The 20,962-nt window shown below is 30.4% G+C and overlaps 5 protein-coding genes across 10 annotated transcripts; 4 read left to right on the top strand and 1 right to left on the bottom strand.

Annotated features, from left to right (window-relative positions):
* Positions 1–659: 659 nt before the first annotated feature.
* Positions 660–5,022, top strand: Pfrx (6-phosphofructo-2-kinase/fructose-2,6-biphosphatase). Of its 3 annotated transcripts, none has more exons than XM_074245993.1 (6): positions 660–1,312; positions 2,044–2,471; positions 2,689–3,162; positions 3,239–3,473; positions 3,571–3,698; positions 4,824–5,022. In XM_074245993.1, the coding sequence occupies exons 1-6, from the start codon at positions 1,225–1,227 to the stop codon at positions 4,878–4,880; spliced, it is 1,410 nt and encodes a 469-aa protein (XP_074102094.1). In that variant the 5' UTR covers positions 660–1,224; the 3' UTR covers positions 4,881–5,022. The 3 variants fall into 3 exon arrangements, with proteins under 3 accessions (XP_074102094.1, XP_074102093.1, XP_074102095.1); XM_074245992.1 differs by having other exon boundaries at positions 3,553–3,698; XM_074245994.1 differs by having other exon boundaries at positions 1,298–1,409; positions 3,553–3,698.
* A 1,455-nt stretch (positions 5,023–6,477) lies between these two features.
* Positions 6,478–8,549, top strand: LOC141529264 (uncharacterized). The gene is made up of 2 exons (XM_074245759.1): positions 6,478–6,635; positions 6,725–8,549. Exon 2 carries the CDS (start codon positions 6,797–6,799, stop codon positions 8,333–8,335), a length of 1,539 nt encoding a protein of 512 aa, XP_074101860.1. The 5' UTR covers positions 6,478–6,635; positions 6,725–6,796; the 3' UTR covers positions 8,336–8,549.
* A 203-nt stretch (positions 8,550–8,752) lies between these two features.
* On the top strand, positions 8,753–13,399 carry LOC141529467 (cyclin-dependent kinase 11B-like). Of its 3 annotated transcripts, none has more exons than XM_074246001.1 (6): positions 8,753–8,936; positions 9,378–9,758; positions 10,571–11,011; positions 11,103–11,279; positions 11,367–12,851; positions 12,915–13,399. In XM_074246001.1, coding segments are annotated over exons 1-6 (2,556 nt in total). In that variant the 5' UTR covers positions 8,753–8,865; the 3' UTR covers positions 12,916–13,399. The 3 variants fall into 3 exon arrangements, with proteins under 3 accessions (XP_074102102.1, XP_074102101.1, XP_074102103.1); XM_074246000.1 differs by having other exon boundaries at positions 10,556–11,011; XM_074246002.1 differs by lacking the exon at positions 8,753–8,936 and adding an exon at positions 9,938–10,018 and having other exon boundaries at positions 9,737–9,758.
* A 199-nt stretch (positions 13,400–13,598) lies between these two features.
* Positions 13,599–18,291, top strand: Pitslre (cyclin dependent kinase 11B pitslre). Of its 2 annotated transcripts, none has more exons than XM_074245999.1 (6): positions 13,599–13,809; positions 13,944–14,321; positions 15,042–15,539; positions 15,614–15,802; positions 16,083–17,552; positions 17,820–18,291. In XM_074245999.1, coding segments are annotated over exons 1-6 (2,607 nt in total). In that variant the 5' UTR covers positions 13,599–13,738; the 3' UTR covers positions 17,821–18,291. The 2 variants fall into 2 exon arrangements, with proteins under 2 accessions (XP_074102100.1, XP_074102099.1); XM_074245998.1 differs by having other exon boundaries at positions 13,600–13,809; positions 15,027–15,539.
* A 21-nt stretch (positions 18,292–18,312) lies between these two features.
* Positions 18,313–20,218, bottom strand: Pdf (Pigment-dispersing factor). The gene is made up of 3 exons (XM_074245997.1): positions 20,174–20,218; positions 18,761–18,899; positions 18,313–18,627 (listed from the first exon to the last, which is right to left on the bottom strand). The coding sequence occupies exons 2-3, from the start codon at positions 18,893–18,895 to the stop codon at positions 18,496–18,498; spliced, it is 267 nt and encodes an 88-aa protein (XP_074102098.1). The 5' UTR covers positions 18,896–18,899; positions 20,174–20,218; the 3' UTR covers positions 18,313–18,495.
* Positions 20,219–20,962: the final 744 nt, after the last annotated feature.

The following is a 20,962-nucleotide window of genomic DNA, read 5'->3' as shown; positions in this document are numbered from 1 at the left end:
AAACGCTATATATATTATCTGTGGCGCCAAACCGGAAGAAAAAGAGCTAGTCAACGTACGTGATTGTGACGTAAGTTCACATATATGTACGTAGTATATATGAACTTGAAAGATGCGAGTACTGGTGACTGGCGAGTACTCGAGTCGCGTGATTTTAAGTAATAGCAGTGGGGCTTCGACTTCTGCGGCCAGTTAAACTTAAAAATCTGCTGGTTAACGTCAGTTTAGTCTTGATATTTCTCACAAAACTAAATCTTCTCCTTCTACTATCTTTATATCACTGTATATAGAAATTAAAATTAATAAAGCAGTGACATTGATATAAATTTTGATAGTCTAAACATTGGTGATCTTGAAATAGTTGGATTTCACGGTCAAATAAAACTTGCTGGGTTTCATTTGATACAATTGTTGATCCAGTTAAAGTCTGGCCAAAATCGAGTGCAATTTTTCAGTAAAATAAACTGAAAAAATAATAATAATTTAATTGCATGTGTATAAATTAAAAATTTGACAGTTAATTAAAATAATATTTTTTTTTTTTATTTATATATACATTACTGCGCTCTTGTCAATTGTGTATGTAGTAATAATTATTAATAATACTGAAGTTAGCGGTCAGCTATCAATTTTAAAAATTTTTCTAACAAATTAATTACATTAAAAAAAATGCTTCTAAAAATTTTCACTTGTAAATTTTTTTGTGAAACTTTTTAATAATTTAATTGCTATAAAATTCTAAAAAATTTTTTTATATCTGTAAACTTCAGTGTTATAATTATTATTAAAGTGCGCGTGCGTTTAAACATTCGAAAGCTTGCAATTGAAAGACACCACGCACTCTCAGCTCTGATCTGATATCATCAGCTATCACTTTACCACCGGACCAGTTACTGGTTATCAGTGATCACTGCAACAGTTTCGCTTATTATTAATTAGTTATAATTATAAAATAAAAAAAAGTGCAAAAGTTTATTTATTTATAAAAATAATAATAATTATGAATAATATTACTAAATCTTGTCCTTGACCAGAAAATAAGACTTCAAGAGTCTTCTGTAATATTTTTTAAAATTTGAGGGTTAGAAAATTTAAACTTTTGTCTGTGATCTTATAAATTTTTATGTTGTTGAATATTTAGTTGTTTTATAAATTAAAAAAAAGTATCTTTGTGATAGTTTACTTTTAAATTACAAGTGGGTATTTTTATAAATAAAATTACCAATGAGCAAGATGACTGATCGAAAAACCGAGGGGCATTATACACCGCCGACCTCAGATACTATTCAAACAAAGCCATTTCCCATTCGAGGTATATTTATTAATTAATTAATTAATTAATATTATTATTATTATGGATTATTAAGATGTATTTTTACTAAAATGTAATTATATTAACAGGTAAAATGGTACGTAGAGTAAATCAATAATTAATATAACTCGAGTTATTGTTGACACTGTTGCTTGCTATATTGAGCAATTATTTGAGTAATAGATAACTAGTCATTGCATATATTTTTTTAAATTATCGCTTACGTCAATTGACAAACAATAGTAAAAATTCTCTGCGTAATACATAGCCATATGCATTTTAATTATTATTATTATTACACATTTTTTGTATCACTGATATTTGTCACTAACCTCTAGCCTCCATGCTCATTCGAGATATCATATCGAGGACAAATATTAATAAAAAAAAATGTATATATATATATATATATATATATATATATATATATATATATATATATATATATATATATATATATATATATATATATATATATTATACAAACTGCTTACAAATTAAAAAAAATTTTTTTTTATTGACTAAATACAATATGGTGTGCTGTAGTAAATTTATATTTAAGTTTTTATTGGTATCATTAACTCAATCTTATCACCTACATATGGACATTGAACGAGTCAATTCATCATAAATTTATCATCCAATAATCTTTTTTTTAATTGATAAAATAAAAATATATATATTTTTAAATAATTTATATATTTTAATAATAATGAATGTAATCCTTTCAGGTGAACGAGAAAATTTTGTAAATAAGCCTCATGTAATAGCAATGGTCGGCTTACCAGCACGTGGAAAAACATATATATCAAAAAAATTATGTAGATACTTAAACTGGATTGGTATAAACACGAAGGTCTTCAATTTAGGTGAATATCGACGACATGCTACCACAGCATACAAATGTCATGATTTTTTTCGTCCTGATAATATAAAAGCGATGGCTATAAGAACCCAGTGCGCTGTTGATGCACTTAATGATGTTTGTCAATGGCTGGAGAGTGGTGACGGCGAAGTTGCTGTTTTTGACGCCACCAATTCGACAACCGAAAGGAGACAAATGATACATGATATTGTTGTTGAAAAAATGGGATTTAAATTGTTTTTTGTAGAGTCTATTTGTGACGATCCGGAAATTGTTGAACAGAATATTATGGAGGTTCGTATTATTATTGATTTATTTAATTTTTTACAGTAGCTTTGTTGGGATACTTCTGGCCAAATTTTGAAATTTTAGCGGTAATGCCCAAACAAAGCTCTTGTTTAAAATTTCTCTAAAAATCAAATAAATCCCTTACGAAATATTAGAATGCCAGTATCGATATAATATTGAGGTAACGATTGATGATTGATTTTCATTTTTTATTATGCTAAAGGTAAAGGTAAGCAGTCCAGATTATGCGAATATGAATAAAGAAGAAGTACTAGAGGATTTTATGCTAAGAATTGAACATTATCAGGAAAAATACGAGGCATTAGACGAGAGTAAAGAACCTAATTTGTCATTTATGAAGATATACAATACTGGAGAAAAGGTGCTGGTGTATAAACATGAGGGTCATATACAAAGTAGAATAGTTTATTATTTGATGAATATTCACATCGTACCGCGCACTATTTATTTAACGAGGCACGGTGAGAGTATGATGAATTTGGAGGGGAGAATCGGAGGTGATCCCGATCTCAGCGATCGAGGACGACAATACGTCAAAGCACTTGCTGAATATATTGACGAACAGGACATACAGAATTTACGTGTATGGACTAGCTGGTTGAAGAGAACTATTCAAACAGCTGCTGACGTTAATGCTCCACAGGAAAGGTGGAAAGCGTTAAACGAAATTGATGCTGTAAGATTTTTATCTTTATTTAAATTATTATTTAGTATTTTATTTTAGAGAAAATAATTTAAATTTTACTTTCCAGGGAATATGTGAAGAAATGACTTATGAAGAAATATCTAGTAAATACCCAACAGATTTTGCTGCACGGGACCAAAATAAATTTTCATACCGTTATCCAAGAGGTGAGAGTTATGAAGATTTAGTAGCTCGCCTTGAACCGGTGATAATGGAACTCGAGAGACAAGGAAATGTTTTAGTTGTTACTCACCAAGCTGTTCTACGTTGTTTACTTGCTTATTTTCTTGACAAAAACTCTGGTAAGTAATAATAAATTATCTTCAATAATTACTATTACAGATAATAACATTTATTAATTAATTTCCGTAATATATTCAGAAAATATATTTCTTTTAGATGAGTTGCCATACTTACAAGTACCTTTGCATACGATATTAAAATTAACACCAGTTGCATATGGTTGCAAAGTAGAGCGGATTCGGTTACCGATAGATGCAGTGGATACCCATCGACCAAAACCAAAGGTAGAAGCTAATTCTTATGAAATTGTTAAAACCAATGATAATTCAGTAGATTAGGTTTGCTATGTGTACAGTAATGAGTATGTCACCGTACTCCATGACCAAGGAAGGAAAGAAAAACATTAAGCGACGTACTTACTTCCAGCTTATCATCATGAATTAATAAATTTTTTTTTTAACCATTGCTAATAAAATTACCTGACCTTTAGCTTGTATCTAAATAGTCCTCATTAATTGTCTATTTTTTAATTAATTGTCATTTTAAATAGAAAATGATCTGATTCATTTTGTTTTCTTTCCTTTCTTATTTTTATTCCTTTCTTGTTACTCATTGCTTTCCTAATACTTTCATTTTCATTTTATTTTTACCAATTAATTTTTTTACTTTTTCATTTATCATTCCACTCATAATAATGACTTATTAATCAATTACTATATATATTTATAAATATTAATTGGGAATGCAAATTAATAATATTTTAACTTTTTTGTTTATAATTGAATAAATCATTCTTCTTTATCTACTTTTTATTTTTTTTTCTTAACCAAGTGACTAGCCGGGTATTGATTAATAACTTAAGAAAAGTTAATATGTGCATATGTATGTGTGTTTAATGTACTATAAAAATATCTATCGTTCTACAGAGTACTTTATTGTTGAATTAATATTATTGCTAGATGCTTGGTTTCATTTGCCTATTTATTACTATTCATTATTTTTTTTTTTTTTTTATATTTTTTTATTTAGAGTTATTAAAATTATATCGCGTTCCAGATATCATAAGGACGTATACCGGCAAAAGGTCCCCGTGAAAAGTCATAAGGGCGTATAACAAAAATTATATTTTTTTCTAAGTCCAAAAAAATTTTTCTTAGGAGAGAAATTTTTTTTTTTAATTTTTACACGTTTCATACAAAAAAACGTCGGTTCTCAAAAAAAATTTTTTTTCATTAAACTAAAAATTTTGTTTGGACTTAGAAAAAATGATAAAATTTTTATTATACGTCTTTATGACATCTGTAACGTAATATGCAACAATCTGTACTGACCCCATTTGTTGACTATAAATTAATTGTATAAAGTTATTGCAGTATATAAAACATATATCAAGATAAAATTAATTTCAGATCCCCGGATATTTGGAGGAGAGATTCAGATCCAAAGGGGAAAATCAACACACCTGATAGCTATCATTTAATAATATTTAATTAAATTCAATTTAATTTTATCAATATTATTATTTTAATTATTACTATTACTATTGCCAATTTAAATTCACATCAGTATGATTATGGTTCTTTATAATATTATAATTATTATTTTCCATCCTGTTTGTCTACCTGATTTTGTTGATGATTAGCAGCATTTTTTGAGGCAGCAGGCTGCCACGTCAGAGCTTCATGTAGTGCCAAATTATTTTCTATTTAATTATTATGTTATTAATTATTCTTGATCATTGATAATTGATGTATACGAATAGTTTAAATAATTCTAGTGTTTTATATTTTGAATTGAACAAAACAAAAAAAAAAATACGCGGGCATTTAATCATTTTATTTTTGATGCTTAATGATAATGTGATAAAAATGCTTAAGGCAGTGTGTGAATATTTAATTGGTGATTATAATTACATTAGTATAAATATTTTTTTTTTTTTTTTGATTATCAAAAATCATAAATGTGTTCTATATTGATAAATTTACTTTTACTAACCGTCTTTAATAAACAGCTAATACTTCCTTCTAAATAAAATGATAAATAAAATTTTAAAAAATAGAGGCGGAAAATTTTTAAAATCTTTCAACAAAAAAAAATGTCATCAAGATTCATGATGACAAAAAACCTATAGATATATTTACAATAAATTATACTTATTAAGAATAAAAATAAACTAAAAAAATTAAATATATACATTTTTATCAGTACATTTTATCTTATAATATATATATATATATATATATATATATATATATATATATATATATATATATATATATATATATATATATACATATACTATTACAAACCTTTTCTCTCTTGTATTATAAATTGGACTGTATTAAAAATAAAAAATAAAAGTAATAGGTCATCTTACTTATACAAAAACAATCATTGTACAAATATAATATATTTATTTTTTATTTATTATTATTGCTCGTTAAAAAGTCTTATGACTAAAATTAAATTATAATATTGTCATGGCAATGGTAATAAAAATAAATATATTATATTTTTTAATATATAAACATCAAGTTGATGTAAACAATAAAATATTTAATAAAAATTCATGGTCATTACATTTTATGCTAATTTTTTTTTTTATTTTATTATTATGCAGTAAAAAATTTACAATGCTAAAGTTAGCTGACGTTTTTAAGTTTTTTTATTTTTTAAATTATAACAAAAAAAAAATTTTTTTAAATTGCATGGGTAATTTTTAAAATTTTTTACGTGTGAATTTTTTTCTTTTAATTTTTTTAAAGTAATTTTTCAATAAAATAAATTATTAAAATTTTTAAATGTCAGATTCAAAGTTTTAAAAGTTGGCAGACATTAAAAATTATTTTAGAATTTTATAATAATTGAAATATTATGAAAAAAATTCAATTAAAAAATTTCACATGTGCAAATTAATAAAAATGATAAATGGAAATTTTTAGAAGCATTTTTTTATTGTAATTGATTTGTTATTAAAATTTTTAACACTGACAGCTGACGGCTAACTTCACTATTATTGATAAAAAGGTATAGTTATGTGTCAAAGTACAGTTTGGTATATTTTTTAAATTTAGCGTCGTAACCGTTTTGTTTATAGTGTTCACCACATTTAACTCAACAAAAACACAATAAAGGAAATAAATTCAATAAATAATACACTTAAAAAACAAAAATTTTCCCAAGAAAATTAAATATTTGTTTTATAAATAATTACCGCACTAGTAAGTATTTCTTTTCTCTGATTTAATTTAAGGTTGTGTTTTATTGTTATTACCGGTAAAATACTAAGTGTGTTATTTTTATATTTTAGGTGAGGTACAGCTTTATAATAACTAAATAAACAGCTGTTGAGTTTAAAAACAATCTACCCGATAAAAAAAAAATGATGAACAGCACAGAGTGGCGGTCTCAAGACGCAAATTCAGAATTTGGTCTAGATGACTCGATAGCGTCAACGATAAACTCATCGTTTTTGTCTTCCAGCACTCAGAAGGATGAAAATTCAAGCTTCACCTCTGAAGAAGGGCTCCTGAATGCTCTGAATAATTTGAGCCTTGAGTCTGCCGGAAAACCGCGAAGATCTTCCCGGTCCGACCCAAATCTAGATAGTTCTTATGAGGACTGCCAGGATTTGTCGTCGAACACGCAGATTGACCTTTCGATCAACAATACCGTGATTTATGATCCGTCACACTCTGCAGAGACTGATAAAAAATTAACCGGTGACCAAACTAGTGACATTCCAACAAGTGAAAATCTAGAAGTGACACAAAATAATTATACAGCAGAGACTGATACCCCGAAAAAAGATAAATCTTGTAGCCAAGTAATTGATACTCCAACAAACGAGCATCAAGAATGTGTTTCTGAATTTCAGATTACTTTTGACAATACTGGAGAACAAAAAAACACTACACAAGACGTAAAAAATGACATTCCGATAAACAGTGACAGTAAATCTATTTCGGACGTTGATCAGAAAAATTTGAATGTTAATATTAATAAGAGTGCAGTTTTAAACCAGTCAACTAAAAAAAGTAAACCCGCTTCACCTTCTTTACTTCCTAAACCAAAGCCTCGAAATATTGATTCATCATTGGATCAATCGGTGTCAAAAGTTACAAAGCCAGCAGCCAAGCATGTTGTTAAAACAATTACTGATGCTTCCGATGGCGTACATCTCAAAGAAGAAAAAATTAATCATTTTGGTATTCCAGTAATTTCCGGAAGAAAAAAACACATTGAGGCTCAACCGTTTAACTTTTTAGCACGAGGAAAAAGTACCAGTATCACCAATAAAACTTCTGATAAAGTTGCTAACAAAACATTGAATGCTACTGGCAGTAAAGTAATGAATAAAACAATCAGTGGTATAACTGGTAAGACGATGAATAAAACATTAGGCAACGAGTCTGATAAATTAGTTAATAAGACACTGACTGCCAAAAGAATTTCAAACGTACCGTCTAGAATAATGGACAAGACAATCAAGAGGCCAAGTGTTTTAAATACGACTAAATCGTTACAGGTTACCAAGTCTTTGGGTAATGCAAAAATTAGCGCGAAAATTAATCAAGAGAATAAAACGCCAAATGTTATTCCTAAACCGAAAATTCAAGTTGCTCCGAAACCGAGCGGAATTTCAGGACCGCCAAAGCTGCATACTGATAAGAGAGCCAAGGAGAGACATGAGTTTGATGTTCAGATACGACAGAAGCAACTGGAGATCGATAGACTGAAAATGATGTGGGAAGAAAAGCAACGTGAGAAGGAAAAGCTTGAAGAGCTAGCGTTGAGAAGAACTATGGAGCCCAAAGCACATCCCATGCCGGAGTTCAAGGCGCCCGTGCCTATTAAATCATCCAAAGCTCTCACTGTACCCCAGAGTCCCGCGACCTGGGCTCACAATCACAAGAAGTAATTTTAATACTATAATTTATCTTTAATTTGTAATTTTATACTGTCGTAAAAATATCCTTTAAGTTATATTTAATTTCTGTAAGGTTCTAATGTATTTTTTTTTTATTAGGTGAAGATTTAAAGGCTTAGAAAATACTTTTTTTAGATATTTTCTATTAAAAATGTATGGATAATATTTTTTTAAGCAATAATTAAATAAAAGTTTTTAATGTAAATTGCAAATATTTATTTGATACTGAAATTATTGAAATTACCAAAAATCTGCTCTATTAATTTTCATTTAATATTTTAAACTTCCCGGAAAAATGGCAACAGTTACGCCATCTGATGGTAGTTTATAAAAAAAAAAATAATTCGCTTATACAAACTATGGAGGATAGAGGTGAGGTACCTCTACCCTCCATAATACAAACGTTCATCAACGTTAGTCTACTTTTGCCAACGAATCATATTTGTAAAATAGAATTTAAATAAATAATATTTATATTTTTAACAATCGCAAACAAAAAAAAAAAAAAAACTTACAATAAAATGGAAATTGACAGCCGAAGTGATGATGGAAAAATGAGGCACAGCCCATTAAAAGACACAGAAGATTTCAGGTAAGAAATTTTAAGGTTATATATTTATTTTCTCAACATTGTTTTAGATGTAATTAAAAAAAATTGCTTAAATTAAAATAATACTGAAATTTGCAATCAGCTGTTAATTAAAAAAATTTTTTTTAATAAATCAATAACAATAAAAAAAGTGCTTCTAAAAATTTTCACTTGTAATTTTTATTAATTTTCACATGTAAAACTTTTTAATTAATTTTTTTTTTTTGTAATAATTGAACTATTATAAAATTTTAAAATAATTTTTAATGTCTGCCAACTTCAGTGTCATAACTTTTTAATTTAATTTTTTTATAATAATTTAATTGCTATAAATATCTAAAAAAATGTTATATCTGTCAACTTTAGTGTCATAAATTAAATTTAGATAGTAATTGATATTCTTTAACAGATAGATATTTAATAACAAAAAAATAAAATCAACAGCTTCTCAGAAGACGGAGAAGACACCACGGACTCGTTGGAAATAAAGCCACCGCAGGCATCTCAGCGTTCATACAAATTAAATTCTTCGAGAAGGCGTGATAAGCATTCCAGTTATTCAGATAGACTTGATGATAGAGATCGCAAGTCGAGGCACTACGATCGTGAAGATCGACGGAGAGAAAACAAACACAAACACCGCAGACACGGCTTAGAGTCAGGATCTGATACTAGCGTGTCCAAGAGGGAGCGCGAAAGATTTGACCGCAGTGAAAGGTTAGATAATTACTCTCGCAGTGTCGTCAACAGCGAACGAGAATTTTCTAGACATGAAAGGAAAGGAGGAATCAATGAAGATCGTGTCCTTGAGGATTTACGCACCAGGTAAATTATTTTTATTAGTTGTTGATTTAACGAAGCAAATATTTATTATCAGTTAGCATTCAGTTGATTTTCAGATAACTTTTTTTTTATTTTTTCCTCCGTTGTAGTCAAACTTTTTGTTTGCTTTTTATCAAATTATTTTAGTTTTTATTCTAATTTAAAAATACGTGTTTTTAAAGGAAATTTCACTCTACAAAAAAGCTATGGTGTAGTTTCTTCGTAATCTCAACGCATAAATAGTTATAAAGGTTTTATCATTCGTAAGTATCAAGTTTTTTGTATTACAATGGATATGCTTATGTACCTCGTAAATTTTTTCACTGCGATTAGTGAAAATTAAATTTAATCATTTCTTAAAAAAAATGTTGAATATTGCGCTTTAATCGATTGTTAAGTATATAATAATAACAATAATAATACTTATTACCAATAAAAAACATAACAAAAAAAAATGAATGAATGATATGTAATAATAATAATTTAATTAATTTATTGTTAAAATTTTAAGATACAACTTTTTAGTCGTTGAAATTACGAAGAAATAAAATCAAATTTTTGTTGCAAAGAATTTAATTTTCTATAAAAATCTGTAATTAAAAAAAAATTGTATATGCAATACAATGTTAAAACAAAATAGATTTTAGATTAGTTTTTATAAACTTCAATTAAATTAATATTTTAATTTAATAATAGTTTTATTCTATATGGAATAAAAAAACCATTAATGTTTTGTTTTAAATTAAAAAATAGTTAACCATTTTTAAATTGATGATTTTTTAATGAATTTAATGAAAAAGGAATTTCTCTTTAAGATTATTGGATAAAAGACGAGAGCGACGAGATGACCCAAGGGATATGCGTGACTATAAATCGGAATCCCATCGAGAGTTGCGTTTGGAAGAAACACGTGAACCATGGGAACGTCGAGAAATAAGAGAATCAAGGATTGAAGACACACGTGATAAGCGGGATGAAGTTCGCTCGGAAGAACGTCGCCAAGTACGTATCGAAGACTCACCCTACAACAACAGCGAGTTGGAGCAAGAACGACCTAATCGGGAGAAAAGATATAAACGGAGTCACAAGCATGACAGAGAACGTGACAGAGATCGCGAGCGCGAGCGCGAGTACCGTGAAAAACAGCGCGAACAAACCATGGAGGTTGTTGAAGATGAAGATGACGAGCCGAGTCTCTTGTCGATGCCGGTTAAAGACCCAAAAGAACTCGCGGAGCAAGAGTTACGTAAAAAGAGGTATTTTTCTTTTTTTGCTATTAGTTATGTACTTTTTTTAAGAAATTAGAATTAATTTATTTATTTATTGATGTTCTTTATTTTTTTTAAGGTTGCTTGATGCAGAGCGAGAATTAGAATGGAGGAAAGAAGCTTCTAAAGCAGAATTACAAGCAAGAAGACTTAAGAGAGGAGAAAAACGTCCGCACAGTCCTGCTCCAGTTTATAGACTAAGTGACGATGACCTCAGTCCTATACAATCTGACGATGATCAATCAAAATCTTCCAAGTAAATTTTTAATTTGAAATACCCATTTTATCATATAAATTTTATCCCATAAAAACCCATTTTATTTATTTAATTTTACATTTACAGATCTCAAAGACAATCATCAGAAGACCGCCATAGTAGCAAAGATAAGTCATCTGAAAAACAAACGTCTGATTCATCGAATTCGAGTAGCGAAGAAGAAGAAGACGATGACGACGACTCAACAGAGTCGAACAAAGGTTCCAATGATGAATCAAACGACGGTTCTGATTACAGTAATCCCAGCCCCATATCCGTCGACCGCCTGGTCAAGTCAGATCACTCTGACGGGGGTTCTCCCGGTCGCATCGTATCAAACGGAGCTGCCAAAGAACCCGAAGAAGTAATGGAAGAAGTAAAAGGAGAAGAGGAAGAACCAGAGTTACCTCCATATCTACCGGCTATTCAGGGCTGCCGCTATGTAGACGAATTTGTCAGCTTGAATCGCATCGAAGAAGGTACTTACGGTGTCGTATATCGAGCACGTGATAAACGCACAGGAGACATTGTAGCGCTGAAAAAATTGAAAATGGACAGGGAAAAGGAAGGGTTTCCTATCACTAGTTTAAGAGAGATAAATACGTTGTTAAAAGCGCAGCATCCGAACATTGTTACCGTCCGTGAGATTGTCGTCGGCAGCAACATGGACAAGATATACATCGTGATGGACTACGTGGAGCACGACTTGAAGTCTCTGATGGAAACAATGAAGCAGAAAAAGCAAAACTTTTTGCCCAGCGAAGTAAAGTGTCTTATGCAGCAGTTGTTGAAAGCAGTAGCGCATTTACACGACAATTGGATCCTCCATCGCGATTTAAAAACCTCAAACCTGCTGCTGAGCCACAGGGGGATTCTCAAGGTCGGTGATTTTGGATTGGCGAGAGAATATGGATCACCTCTGGGCAGATATACTCAAATCGTGGTGACTCTTTGGTACCGTGCGCCAGAATTATTGCTAAATTGCAAAGAATACAGCACGCCTATCGACATGTGGTCTGTAGGATGCATTTTCGCGGAGCTGATACGCATGGAAGCTCTTTTTCCCGGGAAATCTGAGATTGATCAAATTCAAAAAATCTTTAAAGAGTTGGGCTCACCTAATGATCGTATTTGGCCAGGTTACTCCAACTTGCCATTGGTATCTAAAATACCTTTCGCTCAATCTTATCCGGTAAATAATTTACACCAGCGATTCCGGCTCAAGCTGTCTGACAACGGAATGGAGTTGCTCTGTAAAATGTTGACTTATGATCCAGCTCAGCGTATCACCGCTGAGGACGCTCTGCAGCATCCTTATTTCACCGAGTCACCGCTGCCGATTGATCCCTCAATGTTTCCAACCTGGCCTGCCAAGTCAGAGGCCAAAGACAGGTCAGCCATGAAAGTTAATGCCTCTCCGAAACCTCCTAGTGGTGGTAAAGAGTACAAGCAGTTAGGCGAATACGATGAAGCTGAATTAGGTCCTGCTGTTGATGGATTTCATATGGGTCTTATGGAAAGCGGTCGGCGTAGAACTGTTCCTGCTGGCGGTGGTTTTCATCTTAAATTTTGGTAATATTCTTACTATTTTAAATTAATACTTGATAATACTAATTATTAATTATAATTCTTTAGATCTCCGATGGATGTACATGATTCGAATGACTATTCGACTCTGCTACATAAAGCGCGTTAACAAAATACATTAAAGATTAAAGTAGCTTTTATTTTTATTTAGTAGTAAATAAATAATTTTTTTAAGATTTAAAAAATACAACAAATTTCAATTAAAATTTGTTAAATAACATCATGGTATGTTTTTTACACGCCAATTATTTTTCTACGGCTAGTTTAAATATTTAAATCTAAGTATTGTACAAATGGTTAATCAATTGAATACTCAACCACAAAACGCATGTAATGAGGTTAACAGTTAACGAAGTAATTTGTAAGATACTTTATATTAAAGTATCATTTATTGTTATAATTATGTAATATCTAAAGTTTATTGATATTGTTCACAAGTTTAAGATAACTCTGAAACAAATCAGACTAGGTAAAATTATTGAATTTATATATTTGTATTATAATGATTAAAAATAAATGACTACTTCAATAGAGCACTTGGTATTATTTCTTGCATTTAATCATTGATTTTTTCTAATAATTTATTTGTTGAAGAAAATTAAAAAATTAATCAAAAGTAATTTTATTACTGTAATCGATTTGTTATGGGGACTTAAGAAAATCGACAGCTGTCAGCTAACTTCAGTATCATGTATATGAATGAGTGCGCCACTGAGCGGCGTTCATCCGAAACAATGCTGTAACCAACAAATAAAATTATAAAAACATTTATATTAATATATATTTAATAATAACGTAATAATTACGTTTTTTTATTAATTAAATTGTCTAAATGAAGATACACAAATGTGATTAGTAAAAACTGTAAAAAAATGGACATAGACAATCAGAGTGAGGACGGTGAAATAAAAAAAAGTCCAATGAAAGATATCGATGATTTTAGGTGAGCTATTTTAAGGTTATTTAGTTATTTATTTATTAATCCATGAATTTAAATTAAATTTTGAATTTTATTTGATATTAATTGACGTTCTTTGGTTGATAGACGGTTTGTAAAAATAATAAAATTAATAACAGTTTCTCAGAGGAGGAAGCAGGTGATACTGCTGATTCGTTGGATATCAAACCACCACAGGCAGCTCTACGTTTACGTAAATCGACGTCCTCGAGAAGACGAGATAAACATGGAGAGAGACGTGATAGGCGCGATGACAAAGATCGCAAGTCGAGGCATCACGACCGGGAAGATCGGCGCAGAGAAAATAAACACAGGCATCGTAGACACGGTTTGGAATCAGCGTCTGACGGGTCTAAGAGAGATCGTGACAGATTAGAACGCTCTGAGAGACTCGATTCTCACTCTCGTAGTGCTGCTACCAGTGACAGAGAGTCATCCAGGCATGAAAGGAAGGATAGGAACACTGGTGATCGTGTTCTTGAAGATTTACGTACTAGGTAAATTATTTTTTTTTCATTTTTTTTTTTTTTTTTTTTTTTTTTTTTTTTTTTTTAAATTGACATTTATAAATTTTGGAAAAAATTATACAAGTCAGAATTTTTTTTTTTTTTTTTTTTTTTTTTTTTTTAATGAAGTACAAAATTTATGTTATTTGCATTCTTAGCATAAACTGTTTAATCACTAAATTTGTCTATAGTAAATATTTTTCTATGTTATTGTTCTAATCAGGTCTAAATTTTTCTATAATTAATTTAAATCAGGATGTTGTAGATCAAAATGATGTTATGTTTTTCTGACATCATCAGGCACCTTAAAATTTTACAATATAAAAACACAGAGTCCTTAATTTACAAAAAATTACTGCGCATGACATTTTTTTCATATACAAAAATTGTTTTTATTTTTATATTTAGAGTCTGTAATAAATAAAATGAACCACATCTAATTAAATATATTAAAAACCTCGTCAACAATATTTTCAAAAATTCGTCTATTATTTTTTAGTTAATATTGATAAATAACAACATCCCGATTTAAATTAATTAATATTTTTTTATTAAAAAAATAATTAAAAATTTTTCCATTATTGATTGCTTTTATTTTTTCTTAAAAATACATTTTAATTATTAAGTTATTTACTTTATTTAAACAAACTTATTTATTATTTTTGTACAATTTTTTTACTAATATACTGAATAAAGGAACTTCGTTTCAAGATTACTTGACAAAAGACGTGAAAGACGAGATGATTCAAGGGATTTACGTGAATATAAACCGGAATCGCGTCGGGAGTTGCGTTTGGAAGAGGCGCGCGAACCTCGAGACCGCCGAGATATGAGAATGGAGGATACGCGCGACAGACGGGGTGACGCGAGGATGATGATGGATGACGGCCGCGGAGGAGGCGGACGAATGGACGACCGGCGTCATCTACAGAGTATCGATGATCCGTATCCTGAAAATGAGTTGATGGAGGAGCGCTCGAATAGAGAGAAGCGGCATAAGCGAAATCACAAGTACGACAGAGTGCGCGATCGGGATAGAGATAAAAATGATCGCGAACGCGAACACCGCGATAAACAGATGCGCGAATCAATGATGGAGGGTATACAGATCCATGATATAGAAGAATTGAATCTCAATGACTTGCCGCTGCAGCCCAAAGACATTAAGGAACTTAACGAGCAGGAAATGCGCAAGGAGAGGTACCTTAAGTATGTTAATTTTTATAATTTAAAAAATTTTTAAGTAATTACAATTTATTTGAGATTATTTTTATTTTTGACAGACTACTGGAAGCTGATCGGGAAATGGTCAGGAGGAAGGAAGTTTCTAGATTAGAATTACAAGCAAGGAGATTAAAGAGAGGGGAAAAACGTCCACATAGTCCAGATCATAATCATGATCAAATTGTTGAGTTGACTGACGATAGTCTTAGTCCTGTACAATCAGATGATGACCAGTCAAAATCTCCAAAGTATGTTTTATTTTTATGAGTACCTATTTAGTACACATTAGTAAAATAAATTGTAATATTTATAAAAGATACTGAAGATTCGAAAAATTTTCATCGAAAAAATTTGAAAGAAAAATAATTAAAAAATTCTTATGTGTACTTTTAATCTTGAGACCAACCTTAAAGGTGGTGTTTGATAGCCTGATAATTTTCTTTTCACATGTAGTGAATTAATTTATTAACTTTAAATAAAATTATTTAGATGATAATAGTCAATAAAAAAAACTAAATTGAATTGCAGATCTCAAGGAAGGCATTCGTCAGAAGACCGTCACAGCGGTCGAGACAAATCGTCGGATAGACATACATCAGACTCGTCAGACACTAGTAGCGACAATGACGATGACGATGACTCGAATGACTCGAACAAGGGGTCCAACGACGACTCAAATGACGGGTCTGACTATTACAACAACCCTAGTCCACTATCTGTCGAGCGACTCACCAAGTCAGACCACTCGGATGGAGGTTCTCCAGGACATATCGAGTCAAATGGCACTACCAAAGAACCCGAAGAGGTCAAAATTTTAGCAAAGGAAGAAAAAGAGCCCGAGCTACCTCCATACTTACCTGCCATCCAAGGATGCCGTAGCGTAGAAGAGTTTCAGTGTCTGAACCGAATTGAAGAAGGTACTTACGGTGTCGTATATCGGGCACGTGATAAACGCACTGAAGAAATAGTCGCGTTGAAAAGATTGAAGATGGAGAAGGAAAAGGAAGGGTTTCCGATTACTAGTTTAAGGGAAATAAATACGTTGTTGAAAGCGCAGCATCCGAACATTGTTACCGTCCGCGAGATTGTCGTCGGCAGCAACATGGACAAGATATTCATCGTGATGGACTACGTGGAGCACGACTTGAAGTCTCTGATGGAAACGATGAAGCAGAAAAAGCAAAACTTTTTACCCAGCGAAGTAAAGTGTCTTATGCAGCAATTGTTGAAAGCAGTAGCGCATTTACACGACAATTGGATCCTCCATCGCGATTTAAAAACCTCAAACCTGCTGCTGAGCCACAGGGGGATTCTCAAGGTCGGTGATTTTGGATTGGCGAGAGAATATGGATCACCTCTGCGCCAATACACTCCAGTCGTGGTGACTCTGTGGTACCGCGCGCCCGAATTGTTGCTAAATGGCAAAGAATACAGCACGCCTATCGACATGTGGTCTGTAGGATGCATATTTGCGGAGCTGATACGCATGGAAGCTCTTTTTCCCGGGAAATCCGAGATTGATCAACTGCAAAAAATCTTCAAAGAACTGGGCACTCCCAGCGATCGTATTTGGCCCGGTTACTCAAAGCTGCCAGTCGTCTCCAAGATACCTTTCGCACAATCTTATCCGGTTAACAATTTAAAACAGCGATTCAGTCTAAAGTTATCTGACAACGGAATTGAACTGCTGAACAAAATGCTGACCTACGACCCGGCGCAACGTATGACTGCTGAAGACACTCTTCAGCATCCTTACTTCACGGAGACTCCGCTGCCAATAGACCCCGCGATGTTCCCTACCTGGCCTGCCAAGTCAGAGCTTGGCATCCGCGCGACTACTAATGCTTCTCCCAAACCACCCAGTGGGGGTAAAGAGTACAAACAGCTTGGGGACAATGACGATGCTGAGATCAATGCTTCTGGTGGATTTCATATGGGTCTTATGGAAAGCGGCCGTGGGGCAGCGCCTGTCGGTGGTGGTTTTCATCTCAAGTTTTGGTAAATTTTTTATTTTATTTTTTACTGTCATTAACATCGTTCATATGTGATGATTTATTATACGGGAGTTTTATAATAAATTGTTTTACTATTTTTATTAAACTCGCTTCGATTTTTTTTTTTTTTTTTTTTTCATTTAATAATTTTTTTTTAATAGTTTCTCATGTATGAACGATCTCAATGACTTAATTAATTAATTATCAATCTTTAATTTTATTATAATTAATATTTATCAAAAATAATAACATAATTTTAATAATTGTTTAGATTCCGTGTGGTAGTACATCGACATTCCAATTTCAATGGAATAGAAACACGCTAATATAATTTATTAATATAAAATTCTTATGATCGGATTATTATTTAAAATTTTAAAACGAAAAAAGTAATGTAACAGAATAATGAATCTATTGACGTCTACTCGAATTTATTTCGTACTTTATTTTATACTTTTTAATTATTTCGCCACTATAAAATAGAAAAAAAAAAATACATATATATCGATGCAAAGGTAAAAAATATAATAATGTAAATATAATTAGTTTATAAATTGATTGATTGACTGATAAATCGATCAAATAAATAACCTGTAAGATACTTTTAATAAAAGTATCGTATGTTGCAGTTATATGTGTAATAAATGAGTGTATCGTGTACAGAATTAAAGTTAAAAAATAAAAGCAAGGATTTATATACTTATAAAAAATATAAATGAAAAATAAAGACTACTTTAATGTAATTCACATTCTTATTTATTCATTGATACAATCCTATCTCACCTCGTATATCTGTTTTTTTTTTTTTTTTTGTTTGTTATACAGTAGAATATTTCAATTTATTTATCAATTAACTACAGTAGTAAATATATTTGGATTACATACTTAACATATTTGCAAATTTGTTAATCATTTGTCATCATCAATCATTACAGAAGGTAGGTTAATTATTTACCAGCGTTGTTCATATTCTTTGGCAATCCAAGCAGTGAATTTATCAACTCCGAGTTGCGTTTTGGGTGACACATACCTCGTGGATATGATAGCAATAGTCTGGCTAATTGCACTTGATCACTATCCTGTAAATAATCTTTTATTAAAAAGTTGATGTGGTGTTTTAATTGTCGCTTTTAATAAATCTGTCGATTTTCTAGTAAATTAAGAATTTAATGTGATTTTTGTTTAAAAAAAAAAAAAAAAAAAAGTAATTACCATTCCTCGCCCATACGGAAAATTAGCCGCTATTTCTCGATCCATTTCTTCAATTGTCGCGTCAGTAGAGTTAATAATTAACAAAAACACAATTAATATTAAAATATTAGCTGTTATTTTACTTGCGTGAATCATTTTTCTGCAATAAAAAAATTATTGTCAAATTAATTGACTGTTATTTATAAATAATCTTTAAATATTTTGTTTTACTTGAAAATTTAACTTGGTTTTTAATTTTTTTTATACGCCGAGTCAAAAATTTTAAAAGAGGCAAGTAAAGATTATAAATTATTAACTTTTTGTTATTAATTATTAAAACATAAGTAAAAAATAATAACTGAATTTAAATAGAGAACTTGATGCTTAGAAAGCTCAAAGACAACTTGGGATTTCCCATAAATTGTCTTGGATTTTATACTACCCGCTAACGTCACAAAATCTGTCAAAGACACTCGACTTTTATGAAATCTGCAAAAGACATTTTCAAGAAGTATCGCTTGATATTTTTTAAATACGTTCTATTTGTTTGAATCTTTTATTTTTTAAATAGTGTTCAAAATTATTAAAAATTTTGAAAAAAAAATTTTTTTTTGTTATTAATCAAGAATTTTAATAAAAATAAAAATGAACAGTTTTAAGGAAAAAAATTTTTTCAATTAATAAAATTCATGGATTGTAAAAAAATTCTATCAAGACGACAACTCAAGGGAATATTTTTTCTTATTCAGCACTTATGGCCCCGGTGCAGGTCACTAGGAGTCCCAAAACCTGATTTGACACAAACAAACCAAGCTATCCGGTTCGGGTTCCCTGGCCCGGGATGTCACTAATTTAGCCGAGATGTCACCGGTTTGCATCGGACGTTAAACTGAGCCTCTGGAGATTTTGAACACTCTCGATAACAGATCGAGATATCTAATGACAAATAATTTAAGGCCTTTTTTAGAGCCAGCGGATCTTTATACCATTAAATTTAAGTACCAAATTTAAAACCGGGGAACAAAATAAAAACCAAAAGAAAAAAACCTGCTCCAGTTTGACCTGACTGGGCCTTGAACCAACTTTTACTATACAATTTTAGACTGATATTCTGGTCCTCCGAGGGATTGTCAACTCTCACTCTTTTTTCTAGTCAATCAACCCGGTTTCGCTTACACGTCAACCTTTTTTTAATTCTCATCGCTGATTTATTATTCATAACATTCATTCATATCTCTAATTTCAATTTTATGAACCAAAAACTCTTTAATCAATCACTTAATAAAAATAAAAGTACTCTGACTGACCCTTTGGTCATAATTCTTAAAAATTAACATAAAATTAGAATTTTAAATTTTATATTATAAATAGAATTAATTTCTAATCTGTCGGAAACTTCTGTTACACTAATTTACAATAAATAAATAAACATACTTAATAACTAAAACTAGGAACCTTGTAGTCACTATCTGACTGCCGTGATTTGTGAACTGTAAATAAATAAAATTTTACTTGATTAAATAATAACTTTTGTTAAATTGCACTGTACTTTTTTAACCCTTGACGTTTTTAAAGATTTAAGCTCATCCCGATGTTACACTCATCAAGAGCTTTCGTTTGAGTACCCACATCAATTTTTCATATATTTTTCATATATACATATATATAATATATAAAATATATGAAAAATCGATGTGAGTACTCAAATGAAAGGTCTTGATGAGTGTAACATCGGGATGAGGTTATATCTTTAAAAATGTCAATATTTTTAAACCTATAAAAACGTCAAAAAAGATAACTAAAAAAAATTACAAAGTATCATCCTTTAATTAAGTGCGCCTAACTAAGTAATCGCACACTGACATTGAAATAATTTTATTACAGCAATAAATATTTAAATAAAATCATTGACATGTAAACAATCCTAATTGTAAATAACAATAACATCAAGGTCCTGATTAGTATTTATACTCGACAGGAAATTGTAATAATAAATATTTTATACATATTCAAATATCATTGAGTTGATCAATTTTTTTAATTTTTTATTAGTATAAAATTCTAGAAGAAAAAAAAAATAAAAATATTAATGTAGTATAAAATTTTTTTACTTTTTCTTAAAATAAATATGTTGAGATTTTTTCATTTTTTAGTCACAGAAATTTTGATTTTTTCTTACCTTGATATTAATCTAAAATGATATTAATATTGTAACTAAAGACG

The sequence above is a fragment of the Cotesia typhae genome, unplaced genomic scaffold (genome assembly GCF_013202065.1).
Source record: "Cotesia typhae breed Kobodo isofemale line unplaced genomic scaffold, CoteBio_Ctyphae contig_48, whole genome shotgun sequence".
NCBI classification, from domain to species: Eukaryota; Metazoa; Arthropoda; class Insecta; order Hymenoptera; family Braconidae; genus Cotesia; species Cotesia typhae.
This window is presented reverse-complemented; position numbering and strand designations above follow the sequence as displayed.

Bases quoted from the DNA above. Each gene is read 5' to 3' on its own strand.
- LOC141529467 (XM_074246000.1), top strand. From the start codon at position 8,866: ATGGAAATTGACAGCCGAAGTGATGATGGAAAAATGAGGCACAGCCCA. The intron at 8,937-9,377 runs GTAAGAAATTTT...TAAAATCAACAG, and splicing joins AAAGACACAGAAGATTTCAG to CTTCTCAGAAGACGGAGAAG. The intron at 11,280-11,366 runs GTAAATTTTTAA...TTACATTTACAG, and splicing joins GATCAATCAAAATCTTCCAA to ATCTCAAAGACAATCATCAG.
- Pdf (XM_074245997.1), bottom strand. From the start codon at position 18,895: ATGATTCACGCAAGTAAAATAACAGCTAATATTTTAATATTAATTGTG. The intron at 18,628-18,760 runs GTAATTACTTTT...GATTATTTACAG, and splicing joins TTCCGTATGGGCGAGGAATG to GATAGTGATCAAGTGCAATT.
- Pfrx (XM_074245992.1), top strand. From the start codon at position 1,225: ATGAGCAAGATGACTGATCGAAAAACCGAGGGGCATTATACACCGCCG. The intron at 1,313-2,043 runs GTATATTTATTA...TAATCCTTTCAG, and splicing joins AAAGCCATTTCCCATTCGAG to GTGAACGAGAAAATTTTGTA. The intron at 3,163-3,238 runs GTAAGATTTTTA...TTTACTTTCCAG, and splicing joins CGTTAAACGAAATTGATGCT to GGAATATGTGAAGAAATGAC.
- Pitslre (XM_074245998.1), top strand. From the start codon at position 13,739: ATGGACATAGACAATCAGAGTGAGGACGGTGAAATAAAAAAAAGTCCA. The intron at 13,810-13,943 runs GTGAGCTATTTT...AATTAATAACAG, and splicing joins AAAGATATCGATGATTTTAG to TTTCTCAGAGGAGGAAGCAG. The intron at 15,803-16,082 runs GTATGTTTTATT...ATTGAATTGCAG, and splicing joins GACCAGTCAAAATCTCCAAA to ATCTCAAGGAAGGCATTCGT.
- LOC141529264 (XM_074245759.1), top strand. From the start codon at position 6,797: ATGATGAACAGCACAGAGTGGCGGTCTCAAGACGCAAATTCAGAATTT.